The sequence below is a fragment of the Acinonyx jubatus genome, chromosome A1 (genome assembly GCF_027475565.1).
Source record: "Acinonyx jubatus isolate Ajub_Pintada_27869175 chromosome A1, VMU_Ajub_asm_v1.0, whole genome shotgun sequence".
Classification (NCBI taxonomy): Eukaryota; Metazoa; Chordata; class Mammalia; order Carnivora; family Felidae; genus Acinonyx; species Acinonyx jubatus.
In genome coordinates, this window is record NC_069380.1 from 111,487,495 (window position 1) to 111,505,511 (window position 18,017).

Sequence of the window (18,017 nt, forward strand, 5' to 3'; positions counted from 1 at the left end):
TTTGCTTAAGGTGACTTCAGGCTGTCTCAATCCAGAGCTCATGATTCTAACCCCTCCTCCACCTAGAAAAGATTCACCATGATCCACACGTTGAAAGGTCTGGTTTTCCACAGAATCATGCACTCTTTGATTTTCTGGGAGGGAGCCCATTATTTCAGGAAGAAGTCTTTAACAACAGTATTACATAGTTGTGCACATATGTGCAATGTTCATAAATATAATAACCAGTTACAATTACAATAGAACATATATACGTGTATGTCCCCCACCCTCATAGGACACCATTTTCTCTGGCCAGTGGGCTCTTATCGGCTAGGGATCTGTAACTGGTGCTGACGGATCTGGTTTTTGGAATTCTGTCTTTATAAATCCTCCCTAATGGGCCTTAATAGCACTAAATTTCAGCATGCTGGTTACTGAAAGCAGCTTCCAAATTAGTGAACATTTAAACATCTTTTTGCTCATTGAATGAGGGTCCTTGTTAGAAAACCAAGTACTATTTTGCATCCACTGAAAATAATCCAGGGAAACTGAAGGATCCACTGAGAGGTTTAGTTTCTCTGAGGATCTTGGCTGAGTTAGCTTCTGTAGCCAGAGACTTCCTCCAGTTTCCGGCACTTCTCTGCCTTTGTGCACAGGGCTTGTGGGTTGTGTAGGAGCACCTGACTCTGTGGGTTCACTTGCCCCCCATGCCTCTTCCCTTTGGCAATTCTTCTGGCACCCTCTGGGGGGAGGGGGAAGCTGGTCTTAACCCCTCAGGTCCCAGCACAGTCTGGTGGCTAAGAACAGAGGCTTTGAGACCAGGGATTTAAGTTGGAATTCCTCTTCTACTTCGTACCAGTTGCCCAACTTTTGGAGAGTTGCGTTCCCTCTCTGGGCCCCCATACCTTCATCAGTAATATGGGGACATGTGACCAAGGCTGTGAGGCTGAGGCACGCACATGAAGTGTGGGGACAGGGCTGGCACTCCTGAGAGAGAAATACTCTATATGTGTTCTTCCTGAGCATTTCTCTTGAGTTCTGATTATTTCTCTCCTTGTCCTCTGCCTAGTCCTTCCCCCACCCATGTGGGCCCAGGGCTCTGCACTGCCGCATCCTATCACAAAGTCCCCTAGGCTCCAAGATGGCCTCCAATACCCTCTGTCACCTAAGTGAAATCTCTGTTAGGGCAATTTAGGGATCTGAGTAATACAGTCTGTCCTGTGATTGATAGGCCAGACTCCCACAGAAACTTCTAGGTTGAATTTGTGTGCTGGATTGCAAAGCCCCATTTTCTACTTCCAAAAAACCAGTTATGCAAGATTTCTTCTTTCTTTTCATGAACACCGCTACCACTTTACTTTAGGCCCACATCACCTCCCATTCGACTCTTCCAGTAGCATCTTAGTTCCCGTTCTATACACTATCAAACCCTGCTACTCGAACTGTCTTATGGTAACAAGGCTACCTCCAGTCATGACCTAGCACTTAGCCACAAATATATGTAAAAAGTTCTGTATTGCACAAGAGCCATTCATGTCACCTTTGAAAAGGTCAAGGCTCCAATATGCAAATGCTAAAGGATATTGGTGGTGGTGTGTAGTGAATGGCTGTGGGTGGGGAGAATTCACGTAGAAAATGCTCATCTGCATAGTGACCAGAGGAATACATTTTAATATATCTAATACTTGCAAAGTACCGATGAAACCGGCTCAGTTGTATAATACTGCTGATATTGAAAAATAGTGTAGCCCTTGAAAAATAATTTTGCAATATGTGTTCCACAGATATTTGTGTCCTTTGACCCAGGAGCCTCACTCTCACAAACTCAGTTTTTGGAAATAACAAAAAGAAGGAAAGAAAATGATATGTATGAAGATAATAGAAAAATATAAATCTATGAAAAAAGCACATGTCTATCAGTAGACAAGATATAAACTGTGATACATGAGTCTTATCCTGTCATAAAAATAATAATTACAGAAAAAAATAGAGAAGTGTTCTAATGCTAGGTGAATTACATCACAGAATTATTTACCCTATGGTTGTAAGTATGTAAATACATGTGTCTGTATGGGAAATAGTTGGAGGCATGTCAAGAAATGAAAACAATCAACATGTGGACACGATTGTAGATTATTCTTTTCCTTTTAAAATTTTTTCCTATTTTTAGGCTGTTTGTGGAACAAATGAAGTAAGTATGATTATAAAGGCAACCTGTAAAGACAATGTCATTGATTCCATTTCTGTTATGGAATGAAGGTCATACATTTCAGCACATCCTCATAGCCTGTCACATCTGGCCCCACATCCCTAGCAGGCCGCATTTTCTCTGACCTCAGGCTTCTGGTCTCCAGTTGCCACTCCCATCTTGTCCCTTCCTCCCCAGGCTCTTCTCTTCCCATATGCCTTCACTCTCACCATCTGCAATTCTCCAAACATTATCACACTTTTGTGCTTCCCTCCCATTTCTTTGTCTGGAACATCTTCATTCCCCTTTTCTTTTGAGCTCTGACCCATCTTTTAGGGTTTGACTCGAAAGCTACCCCTTCTTCTTCCTTAAAGTTTTCCCACATCATTTTTGCGAGTTAATCTTTCCTTTCTTTGTTAGATAAAGGGCTGAATTGAGGTCTGGGTAGCCCTTTAGGAGGTAAGCTCCTGATGCCAGGGGCTGGGTCTTTCTTTTTAATGCTCACAGATGTAGCTGATAACAGGTGTCATATGATTATCTCCTCCTTGAAGTTTGCAAATTTGCCTGTTCAGAAAGAGCTAACACCTATTAGAAGGAGAGCAAGCAAAGCAATCAAATGATGATACATCAGATGGGTTTATTATGGAATAATACTATAAAAATTGATAATTTCTTCAGGATTCAGTTTTGGGCCAAAATATTATGAACTTTATTAATCAAGTAGTGGTATTTTATATTTAAATAACTTCCCTTCCTCCCTCCCTCCCTTCCTTCCTTCCCTCCTCTCCCTCCCTCTCTCACATACATTCATTTATTCATAAAATAACCATGTTAGTGGCGATCTGAGTTTCCATGGACTCATTGCCAATAGTTATAGGAGTCCAAGAATGAGACAAATAATAGCTAATATTCATAACTCATCATAGGCTACTTTGCTGTTTGATTCTCAAGAGAACCCTGAGAGTTTCCTCAACAGTTTTTAGGAATGCACGTCATCTAGAACATGAGATTTTACTGTATTTCAGAAAAATAAAACCTGGAAGAAAACTCAGGTATGTTTCATCCAGTGACTCAGCCGTTTACTCAGTAAATAATTTTGAGTATCTCTTGCTTGCTAGGGTCTGCTATAGGCTCGGGATACAGAGGTGAGCTGCTGCCACAGAGTTTAGTGTGTTGGGGGAAATAGACAGTAAACAAGTAAACAAATGATACTACAACAGAACACGTACTGGGATAGACAGTGGCTGATGAGGGAGGGAGCAACATGGTGACATTCAGATAGAATGATCAAGAAGGTGTCTCTCAGGAGATAGCTGATCTGAGTTTTGAATGATGAAGAAGGTCCAGCCAGTAGATATATGAGGGAAAGGCATCAATAACTTCTCTGGGTTGGGCATTAGTATGGAGTGTTGAAGGGAGAGAGAAGGAGGCAGTGTAGTTGGAGATGAGTGAGCAGGAGTGAGCTTGGTGTGAGGTGAATTTGGAGAGGAAGCAGAGGCTAAGCCATGAAGCACCTTGTAGGGCACGGTTAGTAGTTTGGATTTTAAGCACTTTAACGGCATGAAAGATGGTGGTGGTGGCCCGCCTAGATCTCTTTACCTGTTAGGCCCTCCCATCCCCTGCTCGTGGGGGTGTTGGCTGCTGAGGGCTCACTGATGAACCCTTCTCCAGAAGTTTACCTCTGCCCCTGGAAGCTGCTTTGCCCAGAAATGCTTGGCAGGTTATGCCTCTCCCCTGGGGGCAACCTGCAAGTAATGACTGACTGATAAAGATGCCCCTTGCTTCCCTACGGTGCTACTCATACATCAGAGCTCTCCCACGAGATCAGGCTGAAGTTAGCTTCACTGAAATCACTTCTTAGATTAGCTTCTTCTCCAGCTTCTGCCCCCTCATTGTAGGATTTTTCTAAGATTGCTCACTTGCACAAGGACCCTTGTCTCAGGCTCTGCTTCTTACAGTGAGGATTATTAGTCTGAAAGCTTCCTGAGGGCAGGGACTCCACCTGGCTTGTTCCCTTTGAGATGGAAGAAGGGAGCGGGGTGTGACAGGATCTGATTACTTAAAAAATTTTGTAATTGTAGCTTGTGTGTGGGGCAGGGGGAGGAGGGAAGAGGTAAGAAGAACATTTGGAGGCTATTCCAATCTTTTAAGTACAGTATGCCTATGGCCTGGATTATGTAAGTCAAGGGATCTCTATTAAGCACAGATTTTCATCCACAATTATACTTAAAAAACTCCCCTTCCATCAAGGAATTTACAAATGACCTTAGGCAGATGAATGTTAATAAAAGAATAATGCATTATGGTACATAATGGGAGGAACATATAAAAGATCAAATGCTCGTTAAGACTCTGAATCTATATGTGACCACTTAGTACAGAAATAATGAGAGTTTGTCTTTAGCTTAATTACTGGAGTTAGTCACAGGTCCTTGGGGGGACTATCATTTCTAAGATCTGTTTGACTCTGGGATAAAAGTGACAATTTGAAAATGGCTCTTGTTGTGCTTTCCACTTTGGGCTAGTAAATGCATCTGATTTGCATCTATTTCTTGGAGGCACTGGGGATTTATGTTACTCCCTTGAATGCTCCTCAAATTCTTCTCTTCTTGTTAACCTCCAAATCAGGATGTAATAATAATCAGACTGACTATTTTAACAAATGCAGCACATGATGAATATCATGATAGTTTCAGAAGCTAAGGCTGCGTAGCCTAGGAAACATGATAACCAAGAAGAAAAATGCTTTAAAGGATTATCGTTTCATGCAAATATTTATATAGTGAAAGAGCTGAACAAAAGGCAGCAAAATAACCAAAAAGCAATAGTTTTCTCCCCTATTGTGACAGCCGTTACTTTGAGGATCTGAAATCTTTTTGCAAAAGCATAGTAGTATCTGATCTTTAGAGGAAGTTGTATCAGATGATTCACAGCAGGCCTGAGGAAGGGCAGAGAGGAGGCCTCAGGTGCTGTGCTTTTCCCTCTTAAAACAGCGAGGCAGGATATGGGGGTAGGCTAGCAACTCATGCTAGTGAGTGCAGAGAGCAATCCTGAGATCCACTGTGGAACAGTAAGTGATCTGAGTCCTCCTTTGGGGGACAAAGGCCCCAGAGGGTCTCTCCGAGACTATGCATGGACACCCTGGGAGCCACCCACCTCTTTGCTCCATCCCTAAGACTGCCAGGCCAGAACCAATGTTAGGGTTTCTTTGGATAGTAAGAGTTCTTTCCCGGTGTTCTAACCCCAGAGGACACATGTCATCATGGAGAAAGTGGAGATGGTGGCCTCATACTTGAAGACCAGCCTGGAACATCATCTGAATATTATAAGGAGTTATATTTAGTTTGAGAACGATTAAAGCCTATGTATGACTTTGCACTTTGTGCCCATCTATTCGTTTACTCAGCAGGGAGCCGGTACATTATGTGCCGGGTAAGTACTGTTCACAGACCAAGATGAATGAGGAGAGGTCCTACTTTGCAGGAGCTCAGTCTTTCCGAAATTTAGAATCATAAGAGCCTTTAGAAAACACATTCCCTGGGCTTCCACTTAGAAGAATTGGATTAGAGACTCTGTGGGTGGGGCACCGACTTTGGTGTTTTTGAATAAAGCTCTCAGGTGGTTTCATGGTGCAGCTAAGTTTGAGAATTTAGTTCCAAGAGATACAGTGAGTTTGAGTTTGATTTAACCTTGGATTTGGTCTAGAGAGATGCAATACATCCTTGGAGAACTGTAATCCCTGCCCCCGGGGTTTGTAGTTAAGGGATTGTGGCCTGGATTCTGAAAACCATCCCAGAGATTCTCAACAGGGAATGATTTTGTTCCCACCCTTTCCCCCAGGGACATGAGTGACTATCTGGAGACATTTTTGGTTGACACAACATGGGGGGAGAAGGCTACTGGCATCTAGTGGGTGGAAGCCAGGGACGTTTCTAACTTTGCACAGGATGGTGCCCCCAGCAAAAAACAAACAAACAAACAAAAAAACAAAAACAAAAAAAAAAAACTGGCCCAAAATGTCAAGAGTACTGAATTTGAGAAACACTGGTTTAGACTTAAGAGTAGTTCTACTTGTAAAACCACCATGGCAAGCAGCTTCCACTAGCTAACATTTATTACGCACTTACCATGTTCTGGCTGCATTATGTGTGTTAATAAACATCGATTATCATTTTATTAGGTATTATTTGCTCTCATTACAGAGGTAAGGAAACTGAGGGCACATATCTAGTAGGAGAAGGACTTAGGACTTGAACATGCACAGTCAGGCTTCCAGATGCAACACTGTACTGCTGTCCAACAGACTCTATTTTTCCTCTGAGAGTTTTGCCAGGCAGAAAAGGGATACATGCGTACTTGGATTAGTCCTTCTTAAGATTTGCTGCTTGAGAAAAACAACACTTCCTTTAATCTATGCAAAAGATAGCCCCTCTGAGCTGACAGATTAATGGACATTGATAATTTTTGTGCCATGTGGTCAGGCTAGGGCTACACAAGTGCTGAGAGGAATCCCCAAAGAGGATGCAGATTGATGCTTTCAACACCAATGGATTCTAACAGTGTTCGGCAGCTACCGGGCACCCTGTGGTGCAGTTTGGGGTAGTGCCTGACCAGCCAGACTGTGTTTGTGACAACTCTGATCTTCTTAACTCTGAGCATCTGGTAAAACGATGCCTCAGCAGGAAAACACAGTGGGAGAATGTCTGCTTAGAGCATGTGAGTGTCTGAATGGACTCTCAGACGTCCTCTAGAAAGCTCTGGTGTCCCCAGGTACCCTTTGCTCACTGTCCCTGTGCTCTGTGCAGACAGAGGAAATGAAACAGAACCCCCAGAAACAGAACCTCATCTTCCCTCTCTCTAGTGTCCCTTCCCATGGCCACTGCACTTTGGTGAGGGGCATCAGTCACTTGTGCTTCTGCTGGACCTCGTTGTCTCTTGTAGTGCAAATTTAGGTCGGGAGACTCTTGAGCATCAAGGTCCACCTTACCTGGGAGCCTGGTACAGGCTAGCAGATTAGGTTGCTTAACTACAGCCACATACTCAGTAAGCAGAGAACTTGAGCAGGCAGACTCGCAACCATAACACGTTCTATTTTCTTCTCTTGGCCGTTTTTCCAGGTAGGAAAATGCGCCCATTCACAGCACGACTGTCCCATGTGCACAAGGTGGTGATTTTTGGAAGAAAGAAGCAAAGAGACTTCTGCTGGGGTTAGAGCCCTTGCCCAGCTTTAGACAGAGCAGTGATATGGGTGCAGTTGGCACCCTGCCCCCCAGCTCACCCCTAGCTCATTGGTCTTATTCTCTGAGGGGAAAACTGTGGGCATGTTTTGTGCACTTCAGGGCCCCGTGTGTATGAAGAAATCTTGAAAAAAGTTGACAGCATGGAATTGAGGTTCATGGAGGACACTGACTTGGCATGTTACCATTTTTGTGGTAGAGATTTTCTATTTTTATTAAGAACACAGGCTATTGGCAGAGAATTTACAATCTCTCCAGTCTTGGCTGGGATATCAGCTCTACTGTTCAGCTGTCTCTTCCATCTCCCACGGAATTTTTCCTCAACTTTTTTTTCTCACTTTTTTGAGGCTGCCTTCTACCTCAGAGGGTGATTCTTCTTCCTATTTATAGAGAAGTTGAGGCTGTTAATATGAATTCCTTCAACTTTTGTCCTTTTGATAGTCATTTGGGGTATCTGCCGGCTAGCTTCATTTTCCTATCCTTTCAAAATACAGCAGGGTTATACTTCCTGGCTTCTCCCATGGTGCTGGTGGGCTATGTGACTAGTTGTTTACAATGAGTTGTAAGTGGAAACAATGTGAGTCACTTCTAGGTGGAAGCATTTATTTGTTGGTGTGGGACTCTCCCTTGCCGGAGTTCCCTTTGGCAAGGTGGGAACTTTGGACAGGGTAGCTGTTCTTATCAGCCTGGGTTCCTGGGTGAAATCTGTTCCAAGATGGAAACAGAATGTGCAACAAATAAGGCGCCTTTTGTTAAAAGCCACTACACCTTCGGCTTTGCTTGTCAACACAGCTTAATGGTGCCTGTCTTCATTAATATCCTGTCTCTTTCGCCCAGCAACCATGCTGCATCCATACCCGCCCTTTTTGCCTTCCAGTCTTTCTCTGACGAAAAGCTGTCTCTCCATCTTTCTTCATCTTTACAACCACTTCCGATTAAAGTTCTCCACTGGCTTCCTCTTAGTCTTAGAAAGGAAGGAGAACAACAGCCTTTAGCATAGTCTAGGAGCCTCCGCAAGGTCTGGGCCCCGCCCGTGTGTTTACACTCATCCCGTATGTACCCTGCTCTTCCTGACGCCTTCCAACTCAGCCACATTTACCTTTCAGTTTCTCTTATATGCTGTATTTTTTTTCTCACCACAGGGCCTTCGAATATGCTTTGAGCATGTTCTGTCCCTCAGAAATGTCCTCCCAAAGTCTGGTTAACTTTTTATTCTTTAGCTTTCGGAGCAGATATGACTTCCTCGGAGAAACATTCACTGACCTCCCTGATTAGGTCACATCTAGCTTTAGACGTTATAATATCACGCTCACGCTCTTCTCTTTTATAATAGCTACTTCAGTTGCAACATGACAGTTTATTGGTGTGATGTTTTGATTAATACCTGTCTTTCCCATGATGGCTGACATCGTGTCATTTGTATTCACCATCATGTCCCTGGCGACTAGCACAGCATGCTCTGTAGTCCTCACTGAAAGCTTGTTGAAGGCATGCTTGGGGATATCCACCCATATTGTCCAGTGTGGTACCCGCTGCCCACATGTGGCTTTGATATTTAAGTTAATTTGAAAATTACTAGGAATTGCGTTCCCTAAGTACATTAGCCACATTTCAAGTGCTGGCTAGCCATAAGAAGCTAGTGCCTACCATGTCAGTTTCCATCATCACAGAAAATTCCCTGGGATAGTGCTGCCAGGATAAAGTCCTAGCAGCTGTGTAATGAAATCCCCTCAAGGATTTGGTTTGGACAAGCTTTCCAGCCTGCTCCTTTCCCACAGTGATATAGCCATTGGGAAGCACTTGTCCCCCTCTAAGCGTATCCCCAAACATGCCACTATCCCTCAGGTATCTGTGACTTTTCAGCTTTTACCTCCCTCTGCGTAAATTGTCCTTCCTCACTTCTCTGCTAAATTGACATCCCATCCAGGACCTCTCATCCTCTTAGCCCCATCTCAAGCATTTCTGCTTCTGGGAAACTTTTCTTGGGGTCATGACTGAGCTGGTCACTGCTTCCTCTGGCCTCCATGCTGCCCCTTCCCATTTCTATTTGTCCGACTCAGACAGGATTGTAACCATTGTTCACACTTCTCTCTCCTTTGCTATATACACTCTTCAAGGGCGAGGCCTGGGTCTTTGTCTTCTCACTCTCCCCAGTGCTCAGCACAGAGTTGGTGGTGTAGTAGACATAGTGAATGTTTGTTAAATGTTGTCTAAGGAAATGAATGAAAATTACAGGGGCTATTATTTCCTTAGTACAGTGGTGTGGAGAAAAATGGAACTGTCTTAGTAGGGCTAATAAGAACCAGCCCCCCCACCCCAAACCCCACCTTCATTCCTCCTCCTTCCCATGGTCCTGTCCCAAGGCTTTATTTCATGTGAGATTAGCTTTCTGAGCTAGGAAGCACCCAGGAGCTTGGCAGAGTCAGGAAAGGGAACCTCTGAACTTTCAGAGTCTGGAAGCCTAGGCAAAATGGAACTACACCTTTACTAGTCTCATCAGTTTGAAGGAAAGATGGCCAGTGCCATGCTTGGGTCCCACAAACTAAGCCACAGGCCAGGACGCTAGAACTGGAGCTATCTGCAAGTCTGAAAGAGGTGACTGCTGTGAATTCTACTTTGTTCAGCTAGTGAAGTGCAGAGGCTATTGCTGCCATAGTCATAGCATCCCTGCCCCCACCTTCCCCACCACCCAGTGGCTCTTTCAGGGTAGTACTGTCGTACCAACCTTGGGATACCCAGCAGGCTGTAGAGCTCACAGGCAGTGGCTGAAACAGCTTGTATTCATGTGTTCTCCTTTTTTAAATTTGTAGTAGATCTTTGCTTTGTTATGTCCAATGGGACCTCTATCACCTCTACAAGGTGGAGGTAAGGCTTCTGTCATGTAACCAGGACCTTCTGTGTCTCTCTGACCCACTGTCCTATGGCATTTGAGCTTGGAGGACACATGTCTACAAAGTTCTTTCAGAGAATAGGAGATTAATATGATCATCATTATGGTAGACCTGGAGTCAGGAAGAAGGAAGGGATGATGGAGGGGAAGGAAAGGAACATAGCATCCCTGTGAGCCTAGAGATAAAGAAGCAAAAAATAGGAGAGAGAGAAAGATGGGAGTGAAGAGCCCAGATGTGTGTCTTCAGTTAGACAAGTTGAATAGAGCAACAAGGACGGTGTCTGGATCTCTGTGACCAGCCACTCCACAATGACCATGTGCCAGACACTGGGCTCCCTTTATGGGTGCAGCCTGGGTCCAGCTGAGTCTAAATGAATTTCAAGACTGGTTGGATCTTCCCCAATGGTAGAGCTGGAAGTCTCCTAAGCATTAGAGTTGATGTGCAGAGGGAGAAGAATGCTTTTAATTAAGAAAGCTATTAGTCATGGTTCCAAGGGGACAGAGAGAGATGGAGAAAACAGCAAGATGCCTGTTAGTCACATTGGCCCTGAAGGAGAAGACCAAGGTGAGCTGTAGGCCAAAGCTGGAGGAGTTGTTTTCTTTATCCATGAGGCACAGGTAGACTTGCTTCTGAGCTTAAGTGTGATTCAGCATGGGGAAAAAAGCATCCTTGTTTCTTCATAAGGCAAGCTTGGCTTCTGGAGGGACTGTAGTCTATAAAGGCTGGGATGGACTGGGATGGGTCGCAGAAATGCATTAAGTAATGTGAACATTGACTCTAGGCCAGTGCAATATGTGTATTATATTGCTTCATTTATATCCACAGGCTGATGGGCCTGAGGCTGTTTGTGGTACACTTAATTTATCCCATTTGACTCTATCATAATCCTACCATGAAGTAGGTATTATTATCCAAAGTTTATGGATAAGACAATCAGACATAGAGAGGCTAAGTGACTTGCTTAAGTGGCTCCATTAATAAGTGGTTGGACCAGGATTAACCTCAAAGGGCATCTTTTTTATTTTTTTTTAATGTTTATTTACTTTGAGAGAGAGAGTATATGCATGTGCATGTACATGGGAACATGGGAACAGCAGAAAGAGGGAGAGAGAGAAGCCCAAGCAGGTTCCATGGTGTCAGTGCAGAGCCTGACACAGGGCTCAAACTTACAAACCAGGAGATCATGAGCTGAGCCAAAATCAAGAGTTAGACGTTTAACCAGTTGAGCCACCCAGGTGCTCAAAGGGCATCTTCTTAGCCACTTCTCCAACACTGCCTACTGGAGACACTTATTATTAACATTTCATATGACACATCTGGGTTTTTGTGGAGGCTGAGTTACCCTCTTTAGGCAAAAGTCATGAAGGACAACCATATCCTCACAAGGCCTTTTGTCTTTTCTGGAGGAATTTTAGGCTATAATGACAATGTCCTTACCCAGGGGGAAGTTTCTTGCATTTTCTAGGGAGAAGACAAAGGACAAGATAGGGATGTCTCTGGAAATAGAAAGATTGTCTAGTTCCAAGGAAGGAGGACATCACTGAGTAACAGCAATGATGCTTCCCTGTGGAACTCCAGAGAACTTTACACTTTCCAGAGCATTTCCTCTCATATCCATTCATTTGAAAGTTCACAGGAAACGGAAGCAAAAGCTTATATGCCCATTTTGCATATGGGGAATGAGACCCAAAGAGCTTCAAAGATTTGAAGTGAAATAATCATGCTAAACATCTGGTTTCCTGACACCCATGTCATGATTCTTTTCTGTCTACTAGGTGGTCCCTTGTGCACTGGTGGAATAGCTGTCTTTATCTAATGGAGGCTGACATTATGATTGAGCCAGCCAGAAGACTAGACATTAGTGTGTTGCCTGAAGAGAGGCAGACATTCAAGTGAAGGACACGATCCAGGGCTCATTACCAGCCACAGGGTGGCACCCACCAGACTTGAATCTATGCATTTCATAGACCATGTAGGCTGATCCTGTATTAAAGTTTCCCAAAGACTGTTACATGGAAAACTAGTTTCACCAGATGTTCCATGAGAAATAGAGTTCTTTGGTCAAGTAATACATATTGTAGTCGTCTTTTAATTAGAGTAGAAATGTGTATTAAAAGTTCTATAATGTCTTTAAGCAAAGAAATCCATTGAACTCTACTCAGGATCTCCAAATTCATTTGAACACAAAACCTTTTTTTAAGGTCATACTTATTAGCAGCCCATGAAACTGCCAAGAACAACTAGTTTGCATTAATTACTGAATTCATGGTTTGATTTGATATCATGTAGACAAAGATTTAGGAAGTTTTTATGGTTTTTATTCCAGCCTTAAAACTAACATATATATCAGGTGTAAAAGGCAATGTCTTTATAACTAGGCCTTGGTGCTAGTCATTTCATAGCTCAATGACCCAGGGTTAGGTTGTGCCCATGGAAGCATGCTAAAGTTCATAAATTAAAAATGAAATCTCATTATAATATTAATACACCTTTTTAATATTCGGTATTTTCACTGGTAATTCATGATGAATAAATGTCAGGGAAAGCTCTGAGTCTGTCTGCTGTTGCATAATGGCATACATGGTTTGAGAGACTTTCTACCCATTGTAGGTCTTTGATATGAGCAACGCTGACTTTTTATGCAAGTTGTTTGTAATCTTCCTACTTATGGATTGCCCCAGACGTTCGACATTCATGATGGATGTTTCCTGAGACCTTTATGACTCCCCTAATTGGCAAATACCACTAAATAGTTTCCCTCATAAAGCCTTTTTATTTTGCTCCAAACTGTCATGTGTGTGGAGTGCTTCACTTTTTCTTCTCATTCCTCACCAGGGCTGTTTCGTACTTGGTAGGTGACAACAGGAGGTCATGGCCAGACTTCTGGACTAGCTACTGATCTACCCTCAGTGACAGTTTTGCTAAGAGGTTTAGATTTGTGTTTCAGAGAAATGGTGAATACTTGCATTTTGTGGGCCACTGGAATTGCTTATGAATAGCCAAAACTGTCACTGTAGAGTCGGCCGATGCCAAACATCCCTTGTTCTTTGCCTCCACCCCGTGCTCCTTCCCTGTGTCTGGAGGCAGCCAGACACACTGACCTGGGGGAGGGAGGAAATGCTTGGGGTTCTGGAAACTTGAGCTCATCTTTACCACTGCTAAAGAGTCACCATAGCAGGGTTTGTGTGAATTCCAAGGCCATGGATATCTCAGCAGCTGCTGGAATGGATTGCTGTGCTCTGATGAAAAGCCTCAGTGAGCTCTTAGGGTTGGCAAAAAAATGAGCTTTTCTGAGCTAAGAAAAGAGGGTTGTACTTGAAGCTGCAGCTCTCTCCCTCTCTTTTTGTAGCCCTGTGATTTCAAATGGTAATCAAAGGTCACCTTTCTCATGATTTGTGTAGTTTAACTTTGGGATCAGAGTCTTTGAAAAAGCTATTTTTATTTTTTTATTATTAAAAGTAAAAAGACAAGATTTTTTTCAAACTTAGAAGTTCTCACTAGCTAAATTCCACAGATATATGTGACTCACTGAAGGATGGTTCACTCCACACAAATTAAGCGAATCAAGCAAGAGGAGAAGTGCCCAGAGGTCAGTTTGGGGGCATTGAAACGACCCCCAGTATTGACCCTGTGAAATAGTTGGGGAAAAAAATGAAACCCCTAAAGGTCCCCCATTTTGCTTACATGCGAAGCACGATGGTATTTAAACACATGGATCTTGGGAGCTCTGCTCTGCAGTTTTCATCGGGGTGGATGACATCATCTAACGTAAGAGCAGAGTCTCAAAAATGTGGAATACATCTAGAGTGGAAGCATCATTGAGTTTTGCTGCTTAGGACTTCATTTTGACCACCCACTGTGGGTCTAAGGGCTACAGGGTGCCTGTGACCATCAAAGACACCTTGAGGTTGACTGAGGAGGTGGGACAAGTATTACTCCGGTCAAAGTCTACTTGAGCTTCCTACTATGTACTGTCATAAGCCTTTGGAGTGAAATTCCTCTGAGGCTGCCAGAACCACGGATCCCATGAAGCCTCCACAGTCAAACGTTTTCAACAAGTCCCCAGGCCCACAGAGAAAGCTCAACCAATGCTATTGATGCACTGGAGTAATATGTTTCTCATGACAACTTGGGAGTTGGCCTACTTGCTGATGTGATGTCGCATTGTCCCTGCCAGTAGTTTGGAGGCTGAAAATCTCCTCTTTTGTTTTCCATGCTCAAAGCCTGTTCATGGAATTACAGTCCTGCTAGCTATCTCTCTCAGGGAGTGAAGGAATGGGGTGTTGAGAGGGGCTCTGAGCAGTCCTGCAAGGCAGGCAGTTCTCTGTCTAGAAAGAAGTTGGGCGATGGGTGTTTTCACGGTCACCTTGTGGGAACGTAAAATATGCATGGGCCCACCGCCCTGCAAGGCAGGAAGGCCTGGAGAGGTGGGGAAGCTTACCTTCTTGACTTCGTATTTAATGGCGAGTTTGATCCGGCTCAGACTTGGACGGTGGTGGTCGGACCAGACTTGGAAGTTCACATCACCATTTAAAATCGCTTCCACCTCTTCTGTGTCTCGGCATAGGTCCAGCACGCCCACCACAAAATCCTTGCATTGCATAGATAACTTCCTGTAATCATTCTAACAGAATAAAGAGAAATCAGGGGTGCGTCACACTGAGCCCCGCAGATCGGCTTGCCCAGCACAGCAGTGTCCACCCAGTGTTAGCTTACAGAGAGCACCGGAGCCAGGGTGTGCTGCGTCCAGAGGGCATCTCTGCACTGGGATTTGTCAGGGTGTGCTGCATGGGCCACCTACGTCTGAGTCACCTTTGGTGCATGCTGAAACTGCAGATTTCCGGGTCCTGTCACCGACTGACTGGCTGGTCAGAATTCCTGCAGAGGCCCAGGAATCTGTCTTTTAACCTCGCTCTCTTAAGTGATTCCGATGGCTGCTGAAGCCCATCCTGGGCTCTTTCCAAGCAGCCGTTCTTTGTCCTCAGTTCTGGGAGAGGGGTGATAAATGAACTTAATTTTAAGGCTGGAAATAACACTTTGCTCATTTAGCTCCAATGTATAATGGTAACTGTTCAACACAGGAAGTTTATGGGAAAGATATGGCTGATAGGCTAAAACTGGAAAAAAATGTACACAGGTGAGCTTTCTTTTTATGGCCTGGAAAACCTGCTAGTGAACTGTAAATTTAAATATCAAATGTAATTTAAATCTAACAGGATCCTTTCTTACCACAAATCCTTTTATATGGCAAACACGGCTCCTTAAATTACTTGCCTGTTGAATAAACATGTTTAGAGCTTCATCTTTGTTTTGTTCAGTCTTTTTTTTTTTAATGAGTTGCCTCTGGAGTTCCCTGTACTCTTCCCTAGGTGTACCTTTCAGAATTCTCTTCTAGAGGCTGCAATTCCTTTCCTAGTGATATGCCAACCTCGCTCTCCCCAAAACAGATTGCTTCAATTCCACATAATGATCCAAAATGTCGGACAAAAAAATGTTTCTTGTCACCCTCATGTCACTACTCCCCCAAATATTTTTCTCTAGAGGTTTCCTTGTTTGTTTGTTAGTTGAAACAAGTCTATTCAGAGGGGACACAAGAGCCAGATGTCACTTTTAGTGTTGATCAATGTCAGCAGTCCAGACAGGTAAATAGTTGGCCAACAGGAATGCAGGTTTGCTTTTCCAGAATTTGGATTCCTGAGTAAATAGGTAGGAGTCTGGCAAGCTGTAGAAGCTTAGCCATTTTTCTGAATTAATGATTCTTGTCTCCTTCCAGCACTGCTGCGTCAAAATGTCACTGAGCATTAGAGAAAGAAGGCAGTAAATGTTTGTTTGCTGGGAGAAGGATCAAGAAAATGTTTTCTGATAGGAGGTGCCACCCTTCATTTTTATATATAATTTAAAGAGAAGAAGGGAATTCTGGGTAGGAAAATGACTGCTCGGCTCAGGGAGATTGTCATGGAGAGAAATGCAGGGAAGATGCTAGGAGTATTCTAGGTTTCGGTATCTGGCACAGAGCTGGGTAGTGTTATGAAGAGCTGTGTTCTGTGTGCCTCATCCTTAGCACCCCTCCCTCCCTCACTCCCTTCCTTCCCTCTCTCACTACTGAGGGCCTACCACGTACCAGGCAATGAAAACTTGGCAATGAACAAGGCATATGCGGTCTCTGAGTAGTGTGTGGGTAGAGGAGCCTAGGTATCCACTCTCTGGATTGCATAACAGTAATGCTAAGTAAAACTTGCTCAGGGCTTATTCCAGCTAGGATATTCTGAGAGCCCTAATGAGCCAGAGGTGGGAAGCTCCAGGGACTGGGCTCAGCAAAAGGGACCTATTCAACTCTGGTGGTCCTGCTACCATAACTCAGGTTCCCTAAGTCTCTGGCTCCCACTCCATCACCGTTATTGTCTCTTTCTTGAAAAGAAGCAGTATCTGACTACTGTTGCCTGTTCCTGGTAAGACAGACACTTCCCCATTAGTTGGACATGACCTCATATTCTTGTTAGAAACTCCTGCCTAGAACTGAGTGCATGGAGAGACACAGAAGAGAAGTGGAAAGGGCTCGACCCAGCCCATGGCCCAAGCTCCCAATGCTAGGAATATCAGGCTGTATTGCCCCAGAGCCTCTGTACGTTTCTGGGCTCCATGCAGTTCAGAATACCAGGTACCGATTTATTTGAGACTTTTACTTCCCTGGGTTCTTTCAGCTAGCCTGGCCATAAAAAGGGGAGACACACCAGACACAGCAGCCAAAGCACGTGGTTTGCTTTTTGCCTCCTGCATTAGGCACTGAGGCTGGAAGGCAACAAACCTGGTGTGTGCAATGGCTGGAAGAGTCAGGGAGAACCTGGGCCTGCTAGGAGGACAGAGATGACATGGGTACGCGCAGCTGCAGATGGTGGGGGGTGGTTATGGCCAGGCCCAGGCTTATCAGAGAGAACTGTAGGTGAACATCTCTGGGGAATTATGATGAATGTAATTATTGGGCCAACACTGAGCTCAGTGAGCCTTCCGAGTCACACTTTCCAACTTTAGTTGGGGGTAGATGAGACACTCACCCAGGACCTCACAGGTGCCCTTTTAAAAATATTTTCATTTCTACACATTAAAGTCTGTCAGTCCCCCTGGGTGACAGATGTTCTTCTTACAGCATCTCACTTAATCCTTATAAAAATGTCATGATGGAAGGACTATCAGCATTTCCAGCTTAAAAAGAGGAAAATGAGATCCGGAGGGAGAAACTAACAGGTTGAATCCACTTTCCCTTCTGTTAGTAACTCACTCATCTCTGGATCACTCTTATCTTCCTTGAAGATTTTAGCTTCTGTCTCACTGCCCTCTTCCAACATTACTGCTCTTGTTATTCTTGGTGGTTCTAATATCCAGAAAGATGGCCCTCCCGTTACTCTGCTCTCTCATTTCCTTGATAGTATCTTTCCCAATGACCCCAGCATCTTTCCTTAACTCTTAACCCAGCCGTTCATTCTCTTAATTATTCCCCACAACTTCAGCTCCTTCATGACTCCACCTTCAAGTCTCCCCGTTTCTGACCACCGCCTCCTATGGGGCAAGCTCACTCCCTCTGGTACCCCAACCCCAGCAATCCTTTGATTACACCATACCTACAAGCCATTGAGTATACCTCCCTCTTACCGGTTTTCATTCCCTTTAGATGTCCGTCTCCCTCCTTGCAGTGCTTATATTTCACGGGCATTTGTTAAAATC

The 18,017-nt window shown here is 44.1% G+C and overlaps 1 protein-coding gene across 1 annotated transcript in view; it reads right to left on the bottom strand.

Annotated features, from left to right (window-relative positions):
* The window catches only part of TRPC7 (transient receptor potential cation channel subfamily C member 7), a 130,882-nt gene that overhangs the window by 77,244 nt on the left and 35,621 nt on the right, over positions 1 to 18,017 (bottom strand). The window contains exon 2 of the mRNA XM_015087611.3: positions 14,740 to 14,922. Within this exon, the coding sequence (XP_014943097.3) occupies positions 14,740 to 14,922 (183 nt within the window). The remainder of the gene's footprint in view (positions 1 to 14,739; positions 14,923 to 18,017) is intronic.